This window comes from Vicugna pacos, chromosome 9, assembly GCF_048564905.1.
Source record: "Vicugna pacos chromosome 9, VicPac4, whole genome shotgun sequence".
In the NCBI taxonomy this organism is placed as follows: Eukaryota; Metazoa; Chordata; class Mammalia; order Artiodactyla; family Camelidae; genus Vicugna; species Vicugna pacos.
In genome coordinates this window covers 42,216,074-42,236,947 of record NC_132995.1, presented here as the reverse complement: position 1 = coordinate 42,236,947, position 20,874 = coordinate 42,216,074, and the positions used below count along the sequence as shown (strand labels likewise).

Genomic DNA, 20,874 nt, shown 5'->3' with positions numbered 1-20,874 from the left:
CTGTGAAAGATTTCCTATTTGGAAAAATAATCTAAGGATAAAAACTGTAAACATATAAGTAGATTTTTAAAAATATTTGATTGGTATGTGAATTATATCTCAATAAAGCTGTTATTTAAGAAAAATACCTGCCATTTCATAAACTCAAACTTCAGGTCTAGTTGTTTTAGTTCTCTGTAATAATACTTACATTTTATTTCTTTATAACCTATACTACAGGATTGGGGGAAAAAACCCAAACAAAAAGAATACTTTAACAATTTGCATTTCTTATTGATCAACTTCTTATTCTGCCAAAAAATACCATCAACTCATCTGGATAACTTTGTGTTAGGAAAATGGCTTCTGTCTTTATGACTAAGAACCTACAACATTCTTCAGAAACTCTGTATTATAAAACCTTTATTCATTCACATATTGAACCTCAAACTCTTAAGTACCTTACCAGTGGAACAAAAAATGATGTCTTTAAAAGGAGGAGAAGAGTACAAATTTCAAACTGTTGATCTTCAACTACACCTCCCAGATTTTGACATTTGTCCCCATGGAGAGGGGAAGAGTTGTGTACAAGTAAGCCCTCTTTCCCCCACTCTCAACCCTGGGTCTTACCAGATAAAAATATGTTGTTAATGGGAGTATGTAAAAGTGTGACTACTGCAGAGGCAGAAAAAGGTTTAAGAGACACTCTTCTATCCAATATTCTGGATTGTGGATTAGCAGCATCATGTTTACTCATTCCCTCAGTAACATGTAAAGGGAAAAAAATCTAGATTGGCGAATCTGAGAAATACATTTTTACATTTAAAATTTACATGAACTTGATTTAAAATGTACATGAACACCTATATGTCCAGCCTCCAAAGTTTAAAATGTAAATTGATTTAGAACTTGTGAAACACAAACCTTTATGGCAGAACTAGAAGTCTGTTCCCACCAGGCCCTCATACCTGATAGCAGCCAATCCGGCTCCTTCAAAACTCTGAAGAATTAACTACATCAAGAGTCATCATTTTTATGCATTTCATATTTAAACAGTAAAAACTATAGATTAAAAAAAAACTCACAGAAGTCTAAATTAATTTGTCTTTCCCTAGACATCTTGTCTTTTAGCCAGGAAACACTGAGTAACTGGTAATTTACTCCAAATCTCTCTTTGACATTTATGTCACTAAGGATATTAACATATCATATTAAAAAAGGAACTCTAATGATACACTAACTGTTCTCCCTACAATAATCACTCTGCAATTTAAACTCTCTTACCTATAATGTTATACAATAAAGATTCAATTCTACTAATAATACATTAGAATGCTAGAATAAGAATAAGACTATGTTGGTTACTAGAAGTAAACAAGTCAAAAAAAAAAAAAAAAAAGAAACAAATGACTTGCAGTTTTAGATCACAGAAACTTTCCATATGTGAATATAAGAAAACTGCCAAGGTCACCTCCTTATTCTCATCATCTTTAAATGTCAATAACTTCTCTATCTAATAAGAGTTTATTATTACTTCAGAATACCTCCTTTGGTTAATTTTTTTATTGCCATGATTTTTTAACTCAAAGTTTTCAACCTAATTTATCTGGAAAGAATTATGAAGGGAGGGAGGGAGGATCAACATTCCATTAGTGACTCAAATTTAAGAACTTTCAATACTTATATATAAAAACTTCTAAAATTGAGTTTGATATTATTTTAAAGGAAGTGTTGTTCTTTTTCCAAGCCTAGTTAACAGTTTTTCAGCTTTTAAAAGGAACTGGATCTACTGTCAACAGACGTTAAAAAGCACCGAAGAAACAGACTTTTAGTTCTATACAGATTCAACATGTCTTTAAAAACCAATCTCAAAAGATACAAAAGAAATCAGTTAGTCAATTTCTACCTGTGGATTTAAAGTGAAATAACTCATTAAACAATCTTTTTTCATATTTTGTTATCTGATATAATTTTTAAACAATTAAAAATTTTAATTCCAGAAAAAATATTCAGGGACACTTCAGAACCCAGTGAATTATAAAGTGAGACCAGGTCATCTTAACAATTTGATTACTAAAAAATTCACAGTTAAATCCACAGAATCTGTTAGCAAATGTCTGGCAACACATGAAAGTGAGCAGGGCTGGTAAGTTTCTTTGCAATGTTTAAAGTTTTCCTGCCCTCAACCAGGAAGGCTGCATACTGCACTACACAGCTCAGGGGAAAGACTGGTACACAAGGTTAATGGTACATAGGTTAACGCAAATGAGAAAAATACCCAAAGTTCTATTATAGCACCAAAATCCTCATTTAAATCACAACTTTCTACTTCGCTTTTCTTTTTGAAACACTGTACTGAAAACAATTCTCTGATGGAGTTTAAGTACCATTTAAAATGAGGTATCATATTAAACAAGAAACCTCGAATTCGTAGGAAAGATAAAACTTCAGAGTATATACATAATTTTAAAACTTTAAAAAAAAATTAAACACAGGTAGTCTATAAATGCCCCTCCCCCAAAAAAGAATTACAGTTGGGCACTCTAACATTATTACTGAAAGCATTCTTAGTAACTGATCACTAATCAAGACTTTTCCATTCACTGGTCCATCAATCTTTTAGTTTAATTCATCCAAAATTTGAACCAATTTTATATAATTATAAAGTCTATGATTTGAGAGCAGAGTACAAATAAACTTGATAAATTTCAAACATTACTTTGAATACTTTTTCACTGATGAAAAAAAATGTCTTTATATAAATATTACATTCAAATCTTCTATTACTTTCAACCGAATTTAAAATGTCTAAAGTCATGTATGTTCTTAAATGTAGGGAAAAGGTTATAGAAACATGTTACAAACAGAAAAGACACTTGAGTGCTTGAGTGTTTTTCAGATTACACAAAATGTTTTCCCCTTTGAGCAAATTTTTTTTAAAAATTGTTAAACAGAGTCTCAAATATAATTTTCTATCCATAGATTGGTATTTAACCTTCTTATGTGCAGGCAACAAAAGAGCTTTAACCTTCTCCACACAGATGAAGATAGGTGCATTCTAGGAGACAGTACTAATAGATGTGCCAATGTGAAATTGCAAGGAATAATAATTGTATCAAGAACATTATACTGAAATTTTTAATGTTAAAAGTATATACTTAAAAAATCTCCGAAAACAAGCCCTCAAATTATACTCTTTGATATGAACTTTGCCAGCACTGTTCACATTGGCCAGATAATAATTTAGTTTTCTTTAAAAAGTAAAATGAAATGCATACCAGCAGCAACTACAGCTGGAGGAGGCGAGCCTGCCTCACCACCGCTTGTCTGACTCATTGATGCTACAGATGTTTCTCTAGATGGAGGTAACTGTAACTCCTTTGGGAGAAGATCATAGACAGATTCTGTTGGGAGGGAAGGAAAACATTTTTTAAAAGCATGTAAGTCAATAACCTAATATATGAGCACAAAAGTAAAGTCTTTTCACTCACAAGGAGAACTATATTATTCACACATACACACTTCATATAATTACTGTTGTAAACAATTATTAGCAAATATTTTTCCTTTATTAAATAATTTTATTGAACAGAAGAATGAATTTTCCATTCATTCTATCCCCTGCTTTTTTCTTGGCTTCATCCCTGTTTAAGATGGTCTACAAAAAAGTTGTTAAATTTTAAAACTGGATACAACTAGACAGAAGAGATGTCAAATAACCCAAAATGGTCCAATATACCCTTTGTAAAAGTAACAGTATAACTTACTATCCTTTACATATAAGAGAACATGTACTAGTGTTTATCAGCTTTAAATTGGCTTCTCCAATTAGACCATTAGACCACAACTGATTTTACGCAGCACCTTTCAGCAAATATTTTAATTCACTATCATAATGCATATTACATATTACCCTCCTAAAGAAGCTAAAAAGAAGAATGTTATGACACAAGAAAACACTTCTTACTCTGAGGTATCTCCAACTCTAGAAAGGCACAAGTATAGGATACTCTTAAATCACAGAAAGCACAAATACCTATATTAGACTATGATTACCTTTGTATCCCAGATTAGAGAATACTGTATCTTTTAAGTATATTTATAATATTCTAATTGTCCATAAAATCAAATGTATATAAACTATTTAAAAATTCTTTTATAGTTATTATTATATGGTATTTAGACAGAAATAATTCTTAAGATATCCTCTAAAGGTAGAAGAATCAATGTTGGGAAAATCTTCAAAAGACCAATTTAAATCATATGGTTACTTTTTAAAGAACTGAGGCACAGAGTTTAATGGACTTGTCCAGTATTCCAAGAAACCCAATATTCTAAAAATTAAATAAGATAATTAATTATTTGCATTAATAAGTGATTTTAAAAACAAAGGTGGCACTATAAGACATTTTATCCTTGGTAACAAACAATAATTTTAGTTAACCAATAATTGAATTCATAAATATACTTGGATCCTTCCAGTTAATCATTAAAGTATGTATCCTGAGTTCAATGTAGATAGGGATAAAAAAGAACTTCATGAAGGAAAGCTAAACTTAGAAGTAGCAGTATTAAATAATCTTCATTCATAGTAAAGAATCAACTAAAATTTTCTTTTGAAATACTCTATTATCTAACACTTGAAATTTTAATCTTCAAAGCATTAAGCAAATTTTACATCTGTCTGAATATAATATGCCCTGACTGAAATTTTTTAGCTTGTTAAAATATTGCTAAAAACCTTAAGTAAATTACTTCCATCTTTTAAATATAAGGCAAAGGAGAGAAAACCTAATTAAAACTGAAATGCAATATCATCAAAATTTTTTAATTTAACTTTTCAATATATCATCAAATATTGATTTTAGTAAAATTATTTTTCTCAATCCATATTGAAAACAAGAAATCCTTATACACAAAAAAGAAGCATATTCAAGTCCCTTTTTTAAGGGGGGTGGTCCAAACAAACAAAAAGGAAATCTGAAAGTAAAAACTGGGTTAGATAAAAAGAGAAAGGATCTACCAAAATGCATTTACGTCAAGAGGAAAAATACTTAACCTAGTAAGAGCTCAATCACTAACCCCACACCAGTCGGGACTACTTCTCCACTTCCCTAATTATTAAATTAAATAAATCAAAACAAAACAAAACAAACCCTTGTAGACTGAAATACCACCTTTCCCAAAGAACGAAATAAAGTTGGGTCTACATCAGAGGTATAAAAGCAATGTTAATAAAAATACATTGGAGTGTACCTAAATAAAGAACTTATTATATTTTACCCCCTATCCACTACAGCCTACCCCCAAACCAAAGTAACAAGATAGTCAAGTGGAAAATGTAGGAAGCATGGATTCATTCCTTTATCAAAGGTATTTTCTGATTAACTGACTCAAGTATTTGGAAATTAGAGAAGTCAGAAGTTTTATCCTTTCTATCCAAGGAAAGCAGCAGTTAATATACGGTCCTTACCATCACAGGCTCTGATTTCATACAGAACTGGGTTGGCTCTGCTACTTTAAACAACCTCTCTCAGACTTAATTCCTCATTGAAACTCTTTTTGTACCCCATTATCTCAAAGAGATTCTCTCCAAGATATAACTGTACAACTCAAGAACATATACTGGTCTTACTCTCATAAAACATTAAAAGAATATAAATTATGCTATCAATACTACTGTCATTTAGTCCTAAATTTAATCCAAATTAAATACCTTTACATCCTCCACTAGCCAATGAAAGAACTCCAGAACAAAAGCATAGGTACTTTAAATCCATAAAACAACAAAGAATCCTACCTCATGGTAAGCCACCATATCTATTTTTCTTGTGTTATCTTTTAAATCAGTTAGATGAGGGGAGAATGAAATTCTAGATTTAGAAATACAGAATATGAAGAAAGAAAATGAGAAATCCACAGAGGAAAGGCAGTTTCCTGAGGAAAGACTTCCTTAGAAAACAAGGTATAAACTCTACTAGACTTTTTTTTTTTTTTAAGAGAGAGAATGTTTAAAAGGTTTCTGTTGGAGGTGATAAAAATTCCAAAATTAGATTATGGCAATGGTTACAAAGCTCTATAAATATACTAACCACCTTTGAATTTGTGCACTCTAAATGGGTGAATTTTATGGTAAGTAAATTATACATAGATAGAGCTGTTTTTAAAAAGAGAGAAAGAGGAATAGAACAAGGACAAGTGAGAACTGCACAGGAGTGAGCTAGGTCTCTCAATGTTCCTAATAAACTTCGTGGACAAAAATATCTCTTCACATAGCTTCTATTTGTGAAAAGTGAAAATATGAAGGCTAAGCTGCAAACCAATCTAATTTGCTTTTGAAGGCTCTTCTACCAGAGGATCAGGACAATGTCACAGGCATCATTATCCTACATCCAGTAAAATATCTGATGAAAATCTTAACAAGTTCTTATGAAGAAATGACAACTTAATAAAACAGATGACTCTAATAAGCACCAGCACCCCAAAATGTATGAGGGAGGTGGTTACTACATCGACAACTTGAACAAATATATGGAATTTGCAAATGACATAGTTTAAGAGAGATATATCATATGTCATAATTCATCACAGATCATGAAAGGCTGGAGTATCTGCCCAAAGGAATAAAGTGAAATTTAATAAGGATCAATGTGCCAGCTGGTAAAAACTGCTCTTTTGCAATGTACTTAAATGCACTCACACTCTTTCTCATTCTCTCTCCTTTTTAAATCTAGAAATTATTTTACTTTTGTTTTCTAAAGAATGATTTCCTTGGTCTGCCAGAATCAGGGTGACTGCTGTCATATATATATTCTATTAATGTGGCTAATTAATTCATGCAATAATATATTTAGTCAACTCATTTAATGATTCATTATGAATTTTAAGTTGACCAAAATTCCAATATAAGTGTATTGCTTAAGTAACCATGTAGTAGACTTAGGTCAAGTACAATATAATAATGTTAACATACAATAACATAAATTATTAACAGAAGTATATGAAAAAAATTAGGCAGAAAAGGGAATAAGCTCAGAAGATGAAGAATTTGTTTTACGTTGGTGCAACAGTACAGAGTCTAGGGTGACTGCGGAAAGACAGAAATGGAGGAATGAAATCATTTTCACATACTGAAAGCAAACTAACGCTTCCCAACGTTGGGTGGGAAGGTGAACAAGGTAAAAAACGAGCCAACTGGCTGGCTTGTTTTTTGGCCATTCAGTAAACTCTACTTGATCCATTTATGTCACTGATTATTTCTGTGTCAATTTGGTCTTTCAGTCTTCAACACTGGCTATGAAGGGGTGGGAGTTTTGCCACACACAAACTCAAGATAGAAAGACACCCTATCCTGAGGGCACAAGGCATTGAAAGAGAAGGAAAAATTGATAGCTTAATAATGCAGCTTTTTTTTTTTCCTCCTCAGTTGGGAACTGTTCCCTAACTGCTGATCAACCAAATCCCACTCTCTACTGTTAGATTCTGCATGTTGCTCAGCTCCAGGAAAAGATGAAAAGATTTCGAATCCCCATACTCCTCCCTTTCCCCCAGAAGAGTCCATGGAAATAAAAGAAAGAAAACATCTGAGGAAAAAAGCATGATTTTCTAGTTCTTCTCTCTTTGGAAAATAACATTAATAATACAATTATAGCTACCAATTATTGAGCACTTGAGGACAGGGGCAGATACTGTGCAAAGTTCATTATACACATATTCTCACTTAATTTCAAAACAATAATGTGAGGTAGGTTTGACCAATAAAGAATATGAAACTTGTATAATACTAGAAAGTGAAAAATACATGTGATAAAAGAAGGAAATGATAAATATTAAGTTTAGGATAGTAGTTTCCTTTGATGACAAGACAAGGATACAGGACAAAGGAGTAGCAGAAATAAGTTGGGCTCATGAATGTTTTTAATAAAATATATAATCAAATCAAATCAAAAATACAATAAATACTAAGGCTGAACATACTGCATAGCCTCACCAAGGTGCTGTAAGGATTAAATAAGATGATCTGTTAAAAAGAACTCTGTGGAGGGTGGCAGAGGGAAGAACTCTTAAATCTTTATTCTTTTTTATGGAATTTTTACCCCACCTTCTTTTGTGGACCTGATAGCTAGCATTCAGTGTTCAATTACTTTAGGGTCAGAAAGAAAAAATCAAAATTGTCAGAGCCCATCTACTTTATCATTTTTCTGAAGATTCTCATTAACTTTTAGGTAACAAAATAAATAAAAGTTGTACACAACTAATACTATAGACTTAACTTCATGCAGAGATGAACAAAAAAAGTGGGGGGAAAGCTCTGTAAGTAACACTTTTCCATTCAATTGTCAAGCAAGCAGCTAAATATGTATAAAATATATGTATAATTGATGATACTTTGTAGCAAGAATGCTTTAAAAAACTAAAAGTGAGTTAATACTCAGTACAGATATTATTCAAATAATGAATGCTCCCTGATATCAGATGCAAGCACTATAATACTGGAAAACATATTTATAAATGTTTCTATCTTGTTTTTACTTATTTTTTAAATTATTATTTTTGGGGGGAGGCAATTAGGTTGGTCTGTTTGTTTGTTTGTTTGTTTTTAAATGGACGTACTGGGGATTGAACCCAGGACCTCATGCATGCTAGGCATGCACTCTACCACTGAAGTATATCCTCCCCGCTCTGTCTTGTTTTTAAAATGGGTTTTTCTTTTTAAACTCTATATACAGAGCTGTTTTAACACCCAAAAGAGTTAAAAGACTTTCAAAAATTTCTTGCAAACAGTTTTGAAATTAATTGCTTTACTCTTCCATGTCTCCATTAACTATCTCAATAAGCTTATGAATCCCAAGGCTCTCTGGTTTCACGTCAGACATTCTAAAACAAAATGCCTGGCACCTCCACTGTGCCAACAGAGTTCGGCATTGAAAAGAGACGGCATTCATCCTGTTAAAAACACTTCAGGCTTGACAGTCATCATACTTGGCATCTTAACTGGAAAAATGTACTGGCTGCAGGTTTACTGGATATTTGGTTTCTAAAAGAGTATTAAGTCCAAGAATAACTGGTAGGTGATGTTCTATTTTAACAAATTTTTCTCATTTAAGTTTAAACCAACTTACTAGCTTGCAATTACTTATTTATGTAATCATATCCCTTCTTCATGATTGTATTTTCCTCAAACTAGTGTTCTATGGTAATTTTAAATAATATACAGCAGCATAGATTACAACTGGGGAATAAGAAAAATAATGAGTTCCACAATCATTTTAATATAGTACATCATATATTTTTTCTAACAGGTATTACTTTTCACTTTAAACTTACCAATTATTTTTGAAATAACCTCTTAACAATAATGAAATAAAGAATGGAGTATACTAGTCAACTAACCATTTTGGTTATATACTTTCTTAATTTATTTATACAATTTTCTAAAGAAATTACTTAAGTCTATTCTAGAAGGAACAAGACTTTCAAAGTCCTATCCATGACATAAAACTATTGAGTAAAACATTTATGGCTTATTTATAATTTTCAAAGATCTTACAAGAATACTTTTCAATAGAGCTTTAAGAACTGTAGAGTTCATACAGAGTCCAAGAGGAGTGAGGAGGACACAGACCTGGGTGTCAGAAGCCCAGTGGAGTGAATACGGAATCCATGACCGAGGGATGATGGTGAGGGGAGGCCCGGCAAGGAGTCTGAGAGCCCACGCAGGGTGAGGAAAGCAATAATGGGGAGGAAGAGAGAGAGAGAAGAGACAAACAGGTGCAGAGTCCAAGAAATGCAAATAAAGTATCTGCAGCTTAGCGTGTGATGTCAGAGCCCAAGCAGGATGAAGAATATATCTTGGTGGCAAGGGGAAATGGAAGGATGACCCAGCTTGGGATGGAGTCCAAGAAAGTGAGATGACAAGAGCATCCTTATAAGAGGGAAGCCTAACGCACAGAGGGACAGCCTACTATGGGGGACTGGAGCCCAAGCAAAGTGAGTCTCCTGGGATGAGGAGCCTAAGCACAATGAGGATAGTATCCATAGGAGGGAGTGGGGAGAGCCTCGCATTGGGTGTCAGAGCCAGAGCATGGTGAGAAGTTTATCCTCAAGGGGATGGCACAGAGTATCACAGCCAAAGTCAGTGAGAAGGTGATGGAGGATAGCCAGTACAGAGAAGCAGGACGTGAAGGGTATCTGTGCAAGGGCATCCAGCATAGGGTGTTAGAATCCAAGCAGTTAAGAAGGATCTCAATATAGCAGGGCTACCCATGGCTGGATATCAAAGGTTAAGCAGGAGGTAGTGTGTGCCCATATGGAGGAGTAGGAAGTCCAGCATGGGGATTAGAAATCCAAGTAGGGTGAGGAAGGCATTTATGTGAGGTCTTCAAGCCTGAGCAGGATTAAGAGGACATTCCCATGGGTGGGCAGCCCAACATAAGATTTTGGAGTTCAAGTAGGGTAAGCAAGACATCCACGGGGGTCAAGGGAGCAGGAGCAAAGGATAACTTTAGGTAGAGTATCAAAATCCTAGAAGGTGAGGGCTATAGGATGATATCTGCCCAATGTGGGGAGTCAGAACCTGACCAGGGTGAGGAGGGTGTCCATAGATAAGCAGGAAGGCAACTCTGGGTGTCATACCATACATGGGTTGAAGAGAACATTCATGTAGGAGGACAGCAGCCACAGCCTGCAGGCAAGACATGGGAGTCCAGGTTGGATAATAAGACTATAAATATGTAGGAAAGGGGGAAGCAATGGCAAAAGAAGCTTAATTACACAGACGGAGATAGTTCAAATAAGTAAATATATTAAAATTAAAGGGAATAAAGTTTCTTAGTGTCAAAGAAGTTACAAACATAAAAAGGGAGAAAAATAAGAAAGAACTCTATGGTACTGAGTTGCAACTGGAGGTATCAGCATGAACTCATGAGAGAAAGAATAAAATAAAGACATAAATGCATGTATGAACAAGAATATGTGTATAAGCAAACATATATTCCCTAGCTGTCTTTTGAAGGGTCCTGTGAGCAGCAGCACCCCAAAATCATACTCATGCAAAATGAGCACATCTAGTATCCAGATCTTGATTTCTAAACTCTTTTCTACCAAAAGCAGCTAGGGCTTCTGTGAGGAAAAACTGTTATCAGGACTCAGACAGGGAAAATACAAGATGAGCCTGAAATACATTGTTTTCCTAAAAGAAAGGAAGTACTAAAAGAATTATGGGAGGCATGTCAAAAGGATATAGAAATCACACCATGATCAAGTGGGGTTCATCCCAGGAACACAAGGATGGTTCAACATACGCATATCAATCAATGTAATACACCACATCAACAAGAGAAAGGACAAAAACCACATGATCATCTCAATACATGCAGAAAAAGCATTTGATAAAATTCAACACCCATTTATGATAAAAACTTTCACCAAAGTAGGTATAGAGGGAACATATCTGAACATAATAAAAGCTATTTATGACAAACCTACAGCCAGCATAGTACTCAATGGTGAAAAACTGAAAACCTTCCCACTAAAATCTGGGACAAGACAACGCTGTCCACTCTCACCACTTCTATTCAACATAGTCTTAGAAGTCCTAGTCACAGCAATCAGGCAAGAAAAAGAAATAAAAGGGATCCAAATCGGAAAAGAAGAGGTAAAATTGCCACTATATGCAGATGATTATGATACTATATACAGAAAACCCTGAAAGTTCCACACAAAAAACTACTAGAACTAATAAGAGAATTCAGCAAGGGAGTAGGATACAAGATTAATGTACAAAAATTAGCTGCATTTCTTCACACTAACAATGAATCAACAGGAAAATAAGGTAAAAAAAAAATCCTTTTTAAAATAGCACCCAAAGTAATAAAATACCTAGGGATAAATCTAACCAAGGAGGTGAAAGAATTATACATGGAGAGCTACAAAACATTAATCAAGGAAATTAAAGAAGACTTAAAAAAATGGAAAGATATCCCATGCTCCTGGGTTGGAAGAATCAATATTGTTAGAGTGGTCATACTGCCCAAGGCAATCTAAAGATTTAATGCAATCCCTATCAAATTACCCAGGACATATATCACAGAACTAGAACAAATCATAATAAAATTTATATGGAATCACAAAAGACCCAGAATTGCCAAAGCATTACTGAAGAAAAAGAATGAGGCTGGAGGAATAACCCTCCCAGACTTCAGACAATACTACAGAGCTACAGTAATCAAAACAGCATGGTATTGGTACAAAAACAGACATATGGATCAATGGAACAGAACAGAGCCCAGAAATAAACCCACAAACTTTTGGTCAGTTAATCTTTGATAAAGGAAGCAAGAACGTACAATGGAATAAAAATAGTCTCTTCGGCAAATGGGTTGGGAAAACTGGACAGCAGCATGTAAATCAAAGAAGTTAGAATACTCCCTCACACCATACACAAAAATAAACTCAAAGATTTAAACATAAGACAAGATACAATAAACCTCCTAGAAAGAAACATAGGCAAAACATTCTCTGACATAAATCTCAGCAATGTTCTCCTAGGTCAGTCTACCCAAGAAATAGAAATAAAAGCAAAAATAAACAAATGGGACCTAATTAAGTTCATAAGCTTTTGCACAGCAAAGGAAACCATAAATAAAACAAAACAACAACCTACGGAACGGGAGAAAATTTCTGCAAAAGATAAAACTGACAAAGGCTTATCTATAGAATATATAAACAGCTCATATGACTTAAAAAGAAAAAAACAAACAACCCAATCCAAAAATGGGCAGAAGACCTAAACAAGCAATTCTCCAATGAAGATATATGAATGACCAATAGGCACATGAAAAAATGCTCAATATCACTAATTATCAGAGAAATGCAAATCAAAACTACAATGAGGTATCACCTCACAGCAGTCAGAATGGCCATCATTCAAAAGTCCACAAATGATAAATGCTGGAGAGGGTGTAGAGAAAAGGGAACCCTCCTACACTGTTGGTGGGAATGCAGTTTAGTGCAGCGACTTTGGAGAACAGTATGGAGATTCCTCAGAAGACTAAAAATAGACTTACCATATGATTCAGCAATCCCACTCCTGGGCATATATTCAGAAAGAACCCTAATTCAAAAAGACACCTGCACCCCAGTGTTCATAGCAGCACTATTTACAATAGCCAAGACATGGAAACAACCTAAACGTCCATCAACAGATGACTGGATAAAGAAGTTGTGTTTAATTTATTCAATGGAATACTATTCAGCCATAAAAATGACAACATAATGCCATTCGCAGCAACATGGATGTCCCTGGAGAATGTCATTCTAAGTGAAGTAAGCCAGGAAAAGGAAGAAAAATACCCTATGATATCACTCATATGTGGAATCTAAAAAAAGAAGAAGAAGACAAATGAACTTACATATAAAAGAGAAACAGACTAACAGACATAGAATAGAAACTTGCGGTTGCCGGGGGGAGAAGAGTGGGAAGGGGCAGACTGGGAGTTCGAGATCTGTAGATACTGACAGGTATATTTAGAATAGATAAACAAGTTTATATTGTATAGCAAAGGGAAATATATTCAAGATCTTGTAGTAGCTCATGGTGAAAAAGAATATGAAAATGAACATGTAATGAATATTCATGTATTACTGAAAAATTGTGCTGTACACCAGAAATTGACACGACATTGTGAACTGACTATAACTCAAAAAAAAGGATACAGAAACCAGTTTGAAGAGTCTCCAATATGACACAATATGAGCATGAAAATAAGTAATAACAGTAACAGATTATAATCTACTGAAAACATAGGAGTCTATACTGATATAAAATAGTAATAAATAAATGAAAGAGTGATGAAGAATGAGGTATTTATACAGTTTCAAAGTACAACTAACTCCACAAAATATTTATCATTTATAAAAGAGAAATCAGGTAGCTTTAAAGTGAAGAAGTCTGACAGATACCATCTTAATTAAGTGATCAAAGTGAGTATCATCAGTAATGACACAAATCAACACTGTATATACCACTGAGGGGATGAACTAAAAATACATCATTATTTCTGTGATGCTCTTGCCAAAGATGCATAATTTGAACGCAGTCATGAGGAAGCATACAAATCCAAATTGAGAAATATTCCACAAAATAATGGACTTGTAATCTTTAACATTATCAGAACCATAAGAGTCCAAGAAAAATGAAGGAACTACTCCAGACTGAAGGAAACTAACAATACACAACAACTAAATGGATATGTAATTCTAAACTGGATTCTTATGCTATCCAGGACATTAATGGGGCAGCTGGAGAAATATGCATGGAGGGAGGGGGGGTCTCCAGATTAGATGGGAAAAATGTATCAATGTGAATTTTTTACATTTTGCTGATTATATTCTGATTATGTTGGGAGAATATCCTTGTTTGCTGGAAATACTTACTAAACTATCCGAAGGTGTTGGGGCATCATGTCAATAACTAACTCTCAAATGGTTCAGGAAAAAAGAAAAAGTTCTTTGCACTGTACTCACAACTGCTTTATAAATTCAAGACTGTTCTAAAAAGTACATAGAGGCACACATGTATACATTTCACTAAAGATTTAATATTTAATTACTACATAATCCAAATATTCAGCTCTAAAACTAATAATTTTGCTTTTTTTAATTGCAATTTCCAAAGAAATGAATGTATCAGAGGAAACAAGTTTAGTTCACATATTCATATTTGAATACCTGGTCATCAAAAAATAATCTACATTGTCCTTCTCACTTTTGCTACCGTTTCTGCCTAAAATCAAACAAACAAAACCAAATACTCCAGTAGAAAAAGGCAGTCTGGGTTACAAAATATATCACAAGTTATCTTCCTAGTCACACTCACTTGTTTGACATCTTATTTGCCACATTCATAGGCTCAGTATTTTTACCTATGCTATCCCCTCTTCACTAACACCTTCAACTGGACAGAACAATTAATTTAAACATTCATTCAACATTTATTAGTTTCTATACTGAACTAAAGACCCAAATACAAAATGAAATCACTCTTATGAAGTTCACTGTCAAGAGAAAATAAAATTAGTCAAGTTTAAAATGATACATTATGTGATTTAATAGAAATATGGGGTGTTACGTAAATTGAGAAGAGGAAATCCTTAACACTACCTGCAAAGGATGAGAAAAAGCTGCACAGGGTATACTAACACCTGAGGTCAATCTTGAACACTGAAATGGGCAACTGACAGACAAATTTGTGAAAACAGAAGAGAAACTAAAAAAGCAAACCTGAACAAAGAGAATATAAATATATATATGTAAGAGTGTGTGTGTGTGTGTGTGTGTAGGTTATTTTAATTTTTCAAGTAATTCAATTAAGTTTAAATACGGTAGAAGTAACATGAGACGAGGCCACTAAAGACATGCAGAGGCTAGATATTAAAAGGTCTTGGATGTTACACTAAGCAGTAAAGATTTTATCCCTCAGCGCATAGGGAGGCTTTGAGGGTTTTAAGCAAAGAAATGATAAGCTCAGACTTATTTTTGAAGACCATCCTCCCAGGTATATGCAAAATAGGCTAGATCCTAGAGATGGAGATGAGTAAGAAGGTGTTTACAATCCTCTAAGTAAGAAATAATGAGGTCCTGGCCAGTAGCAATGAGAATGGCAAATAGGATATGAATTTAAAGGTTTCAGGAAACTGAATACTGAACTGGATGACTAGCTGCAGAGGGACAGAGAGAGAGAGGGAAAAAAAAGTTCCAAGCAGCTCATAGGAATTCTGGCTCGGGAAAACTGATGGAAGGTGGTGCTATTTCCCATGATAAGGAACTGAAGAAAAAGAGTTAATCTGGAAAGGCAATGAATTCAGTTTTAAACTATAAGGCTGAGGTACCTATGGGGCAGCCTAGTGAATGTATAAACAGGAAAGAGGTGCAGCAATTGATAATGCAAGGCACACAGACTGCTTTATTTTTCTTTTTTATACAAATTCTGCTCTAGAACCGGAATAGAAAATTATTAATTTATTTAAAGTTATTGCTTGCTTTTAAAAATACAGGCATGTAAGAAATAAAAATTAAATATGCCCATGATTGCACTATCCAAAGTTGATTATTAAAACACTAGTACATTTACTGCCTTTCCCTATTCTTCTATGCATATGTTTTAAAAGTTGAATAATAATGCACATAAACTTAATATCAAACTTTTAATGAATATATTAATTTCTCATATGTACTGTATCTTTGACACTTTCCTATTGCTATGTATTATCTTTATGTCTATCTTCTACTTCTCCAATTAGTTGAAAACGTCTAGGGAAGAAACTATAGTATATCCTCTTTGAATGACTAAAGTTTAGCAATACCCTACTTACAATAGGCACTCAATGTTAGCTGATAAGTTTATCAAAAACCTAAGGAAAGCTACTGGGTAATAATTTTAAGTTGTGAATTACGCTTTTGGAAAATTTCTAGTTTTCATATTATTTCAAAAACATTGCTAATAAACAAAAGAGGTAATAAATAACATATGAGTGGTGACAACACTGTAGCTGCTATAGAATGAAGCAGTTCAAAAAATATTTTTATTCATTTATTCATGTACTCATTCACTCAACAAATATCTACTGACTGATTTAAGTCAAATACCATCCCAGGTCCTGGGAATACATTAGTAATAAAACAGACAACAATCTGTGTCATAGACCTTCCACTCTAATGGACTTAAATTATGGTGACCACTTGCTTGCTAAAGAGAGGAGGATCCAGTGTCCTATAATTTTCTACTCTTAGTAAACTTAATTTTTCACCCTTAGTAAAATTAAATATAATTGTAGTATTACTAAAATAAATTCATTTCTGGAATATAAGCAGTAGAAGAGTCTCAACATACACTGACTTTAAAACTTGATTTAAAAAAAAACTTTATAGTATACACATTTATAATTTAGCTGAATGTTTGCAGAACCAATACTGAATAGAAATCTGTTCCTTTACTCAACAATTAACCATACTATATAACCATATATTTAATAGCCATTCCTTTTTAAACTAAAATGTACTTATGAATGTATGTAATAATTTATCAATAAAAGAAATAAATAGAACTAATATGATATTATTTTATGTATATTATTTTGGTTTTGATCTTGAAAAGAGTTAAACGATGATTTGCTCATTCATTCATAAAGTACATTACCAAACTGCCTATTACGTGCCAGGAATAATAATACAGTAAATAAAATAGACAGAGTTCATAACTTCAATGTTATTTCTAATTGCACAGATCTTGCATGACAAGGTGGCTCATAAGTCTACTCTCTAAAAAAAGAAAAACCTCATTTGGTCACCACTGATCCATTTTGTGTGCATAGATGCAGACACTAAAGTGACCTGCATCTGTTTTCAAGCAGTTTATATATAGTCTAGTGAGGAAGACGGCAAATACATACATAACTAACTAATGAAATCAGTACCAAGATATAGATGCTATGTGCAAAAAAGGAAAAATATAAATATGGAGAGAAGAATATGAATGGAATGAATGTAGTTTGAATGTAGTTTTATGAGATTAATCTAAAATTCACATAAAAAGCACAGAATTTTAGAGGCAGAAGTGGTGAAAGTATTCAGCTTAATTCTCAGTTTTTACATAGAAGAAACTGTATTACAATTAGGTTCTGACTTGCTTGGCATAGCCAAGACTGGTTAAAGCTGGGTCCTGAGCAGAAGAATAAGCTGGCTGAAAGATAAATTCTTTATCCAGAATTCCAGGGGAGGGTATAGCTCAACTGGTAGAGTACATGCTTAGCATGCACAATCCCCAGTACATCCATTAAGTAAGTAAGTAAGTAAATAAACCTAATTACCTCCCCCCTCAAAAAAAAATTCCCCACACAGAATTCCTGTCTATGCAATTAGGAAGAATACTGAAATTAGGAACTCCATCTATTTTATTATATTATTATTGTGCTTGGCACATAATGGGCACATCAATAATGTGCTTAATGAATGAATATATGAATGAGTAAATCATCTACCTTGATTATTCTACCGAAGCAATTCTAAAACATTCTGTTTTTTTTTAATAGACTTTTTTCTTTTAGAGCAGTTTCAGGTTCACAACAGAATGAGCAGAAAATACAGAGAGTTCGCACACAGCCCTCCCCACCCACACATATATACCCCTCCACCCTTAATATCCCTCATCAGTGTGGCATATTTGGTACAATCAATGAACCAACATGGGCACATTATTATCAACCAAAGTCCATAGTTTATATTAGGCTTCACTCTTGATGTTGTACATTCTATGGGTTTTGATAAATGCATAACAACATATAGCCACCACTATAGAATCACACAGAATAATTTTATTGCCCTAAAAATCCCTTGTTCTCCATCTATTCATTCCTCCCTAAAACATTCTTGTTTTTATACTCATAATCTTAGTAAGGGAAAACAAAAACAACAAACAAAAATCTTTTTTCCTTGCAATCATTACCAGAATGTCCTACCACCCCAACTAAAAATGTCATTTTATACGGTATCTCCTAACCGAAATACCCTATTCTCTCATGTCTCATCTTCCAACTTCTGCCCCATCTTTATCTAAACTACCATTTTCTAAATGAACAAATAAAAATTACTTTTCATGTTGTAGGGTCTTCATTTTTAATGATTAACGTTATTTTCTATCAAATTTCTTCTTTTCTATTCATGTAAAATGATTTTTTTCCTCCTTCAAGCCAATGCTGAAGAGATCATCAAGGTTCACTTCCTCTTTCCTACTCTACACAAGGATTATCAACAAGCAAAAAAGCATGTAAAACTCATACTTTTAGACATAAGCTGATTGTTTACAGAGAGATCAAAAATATCTGCCTACCATGAGTGCAATTAACAAACGACAAAGTTCATTACTTCATCTGCCTCTTAAATTAAGAGAGTGGTTATCAACAAGGAATATCAGAACTGGATATGAAATTATGAATTTTTTTTTCCTGAATGAAGATGCCTGGGATTCTACCACAGACCAACTGAATAAGGGTTTCAGTGGGCAGGATCACAGAATGCATATTTTTATGAAACTCCACAGATGATTCTGGCTAAAAGCCATTACTTTAAAGCATAAAATTCAGCCTCAAACATACTGGCCTGAGTTTACTGCCTCTTTCAATATTGCTAGTTAATTTTTTTCCTGAACAGTAGAAAATAATAGCAACAAAGAGCTTAAGAGTGCTCTGCAGATTACCTAAATTTTTAAATCTTAATGGGAAAACAATTATACTTACATATCAAAAAGAGGAAACGAACATTATCTTTCCTGACAAAATGACAATTGCTATTTCACATGATGGCAGATGATTTTTTTTTAATATTTTAACACCTCTTAGGAATTGATATATTTTACGGATCAGTAAGAAAATGAGATCTGAATGACAATATCAACTATCTTGACCATCATTTATGACATTTATGGGACACTACACTAAATTTTTCAATTGCACATGAAACTTTCACCAAGATAGACCACATGGTATTTTTAAATCTTCCTACAAATGAATGTCCTGTCCTAGAAGAACACTGATTCATTTTAAAACATTTAAGGAAAAATATTAATCTTAAATAGACTTCTTGAGAAAGCAGAGAAGGAAATACTTCTCAAATCACCGTATGAGGCTTACTCATATATCCCTAATATTAAAGACAGACAATGGGAAAAAAACGACTAAAGAAACAACTGCAGAACAAACATGAATATAGATGCAAAAGCTTTAAAATATTACAAAATAAAATCCATTATTATATAAAAAGCATAGCACATCACAAGATGATAGATGATTTTAGGTATTTGATATTTAGATTTGATATGACACATGGAGACTTTAATAACACCTAAAATACTGAAACAAATTAGCACAGTAGTCGTTATTTTGAGCCCGAGAGAAATTATCTGGAATTATCTCTCATGGGCGATATCTAAAGATTCTCAATGCATAAAATTCACCCGGCATATGGTAGTCTTCCAGATCATCTCCTGGCTATTCTCTAACACAAAGAGTACTTGTTATATAAAAGTTTAATACTTCATTTCTTGTTAAAAAAGGATAGTTTGATTGTGAGAACTAACTAGATGTCACTTTACTGATCAATGAGGCCACTGTTTCATTAATTCTGATAATGATTTTCAGTTGTCTTTTTACAACAGCAAATGAAAGAGTAGCTTACACAAATCTTTGTGCCACAATGTGGTCTATAAACAGATAGATATAAACACACATATATAGCTCAAGAAAACTGAAATTGTTCTAAAAACAAAATATATCTGACCATATTACAATTTAGAGTTTCCAAAGTACTTTTATATTTACAATTGTAGTATTGATAACTGTGAAGTGCTCTGACTCGAAAATATATATAAATAAAACATATTTATTACTAATCTTATAAATTACTAATCATAATTTCAGAAGATTGTTTCTTTTTTAATGTTTTATTAAAGCCTAACATATACATAAAGTACACATATCTTAAGTCTAGAGCTTGAAGAATTTTAAAAAGTGAACTGCCACACACAACTGCCACCGAGCTGATTTAGCATCCTTCATGCTTCCTCCAAGGAACTACTCTAAGAGGTAATCAATCTTCTGACTTCTATCACTACAGATTATAGTTTTGCCTATTTATGAATTTTATATAAAGAAATTACCTAGGATACACTCTTTTGTGCCTAACTTCTTTCACTCAGTATTATGCCTGTTCAGTTTATCAGTGCTGTTATTTAATAGCAGTTCATTCTTTAGCACTGCTATACATTTACTGTCATGTGAGTATTCCACAATTAAATCCATTCTGCTGTTAAATGACTGAGTTGTCTACAGTTTTTACCCATTA

At 33.3% G+C, this 20,874-nt stretch overlaps 1 protein-coding gene across 13 annotated transcripts in view; it reads right to left on the bottom strand.

The window, feature by feature from the left end:
• The window catches only part of NFAT5 (nuclear factor of activated T cells 5), a 107,788-nt gene that overhangs the window by 51,869 nt on the left and 35,045 nt on the right, over positions 1 to 20,874 (bottom strand). For 10 of the 13 annotated variants that reach the window (XM_072967631.1, XM_072967630.1, XM_072967637.1 and 7 more), the window contains one exon: positions 3,258 to 3,383. In XM_072967631.1, the coding sequence (XP_072823732.1) occupies positions 3,258 to 3,383 (126 nt within the window). Of the gene's footprint in view, positions 1 to 3,257; positions 3,386 to 20,874 lie in introns of those variants that run through there. The other 3 variants (XM_031680758.2, XM_031680761.2, XM_031680759.2) reach the window with 2 other exon arrangements.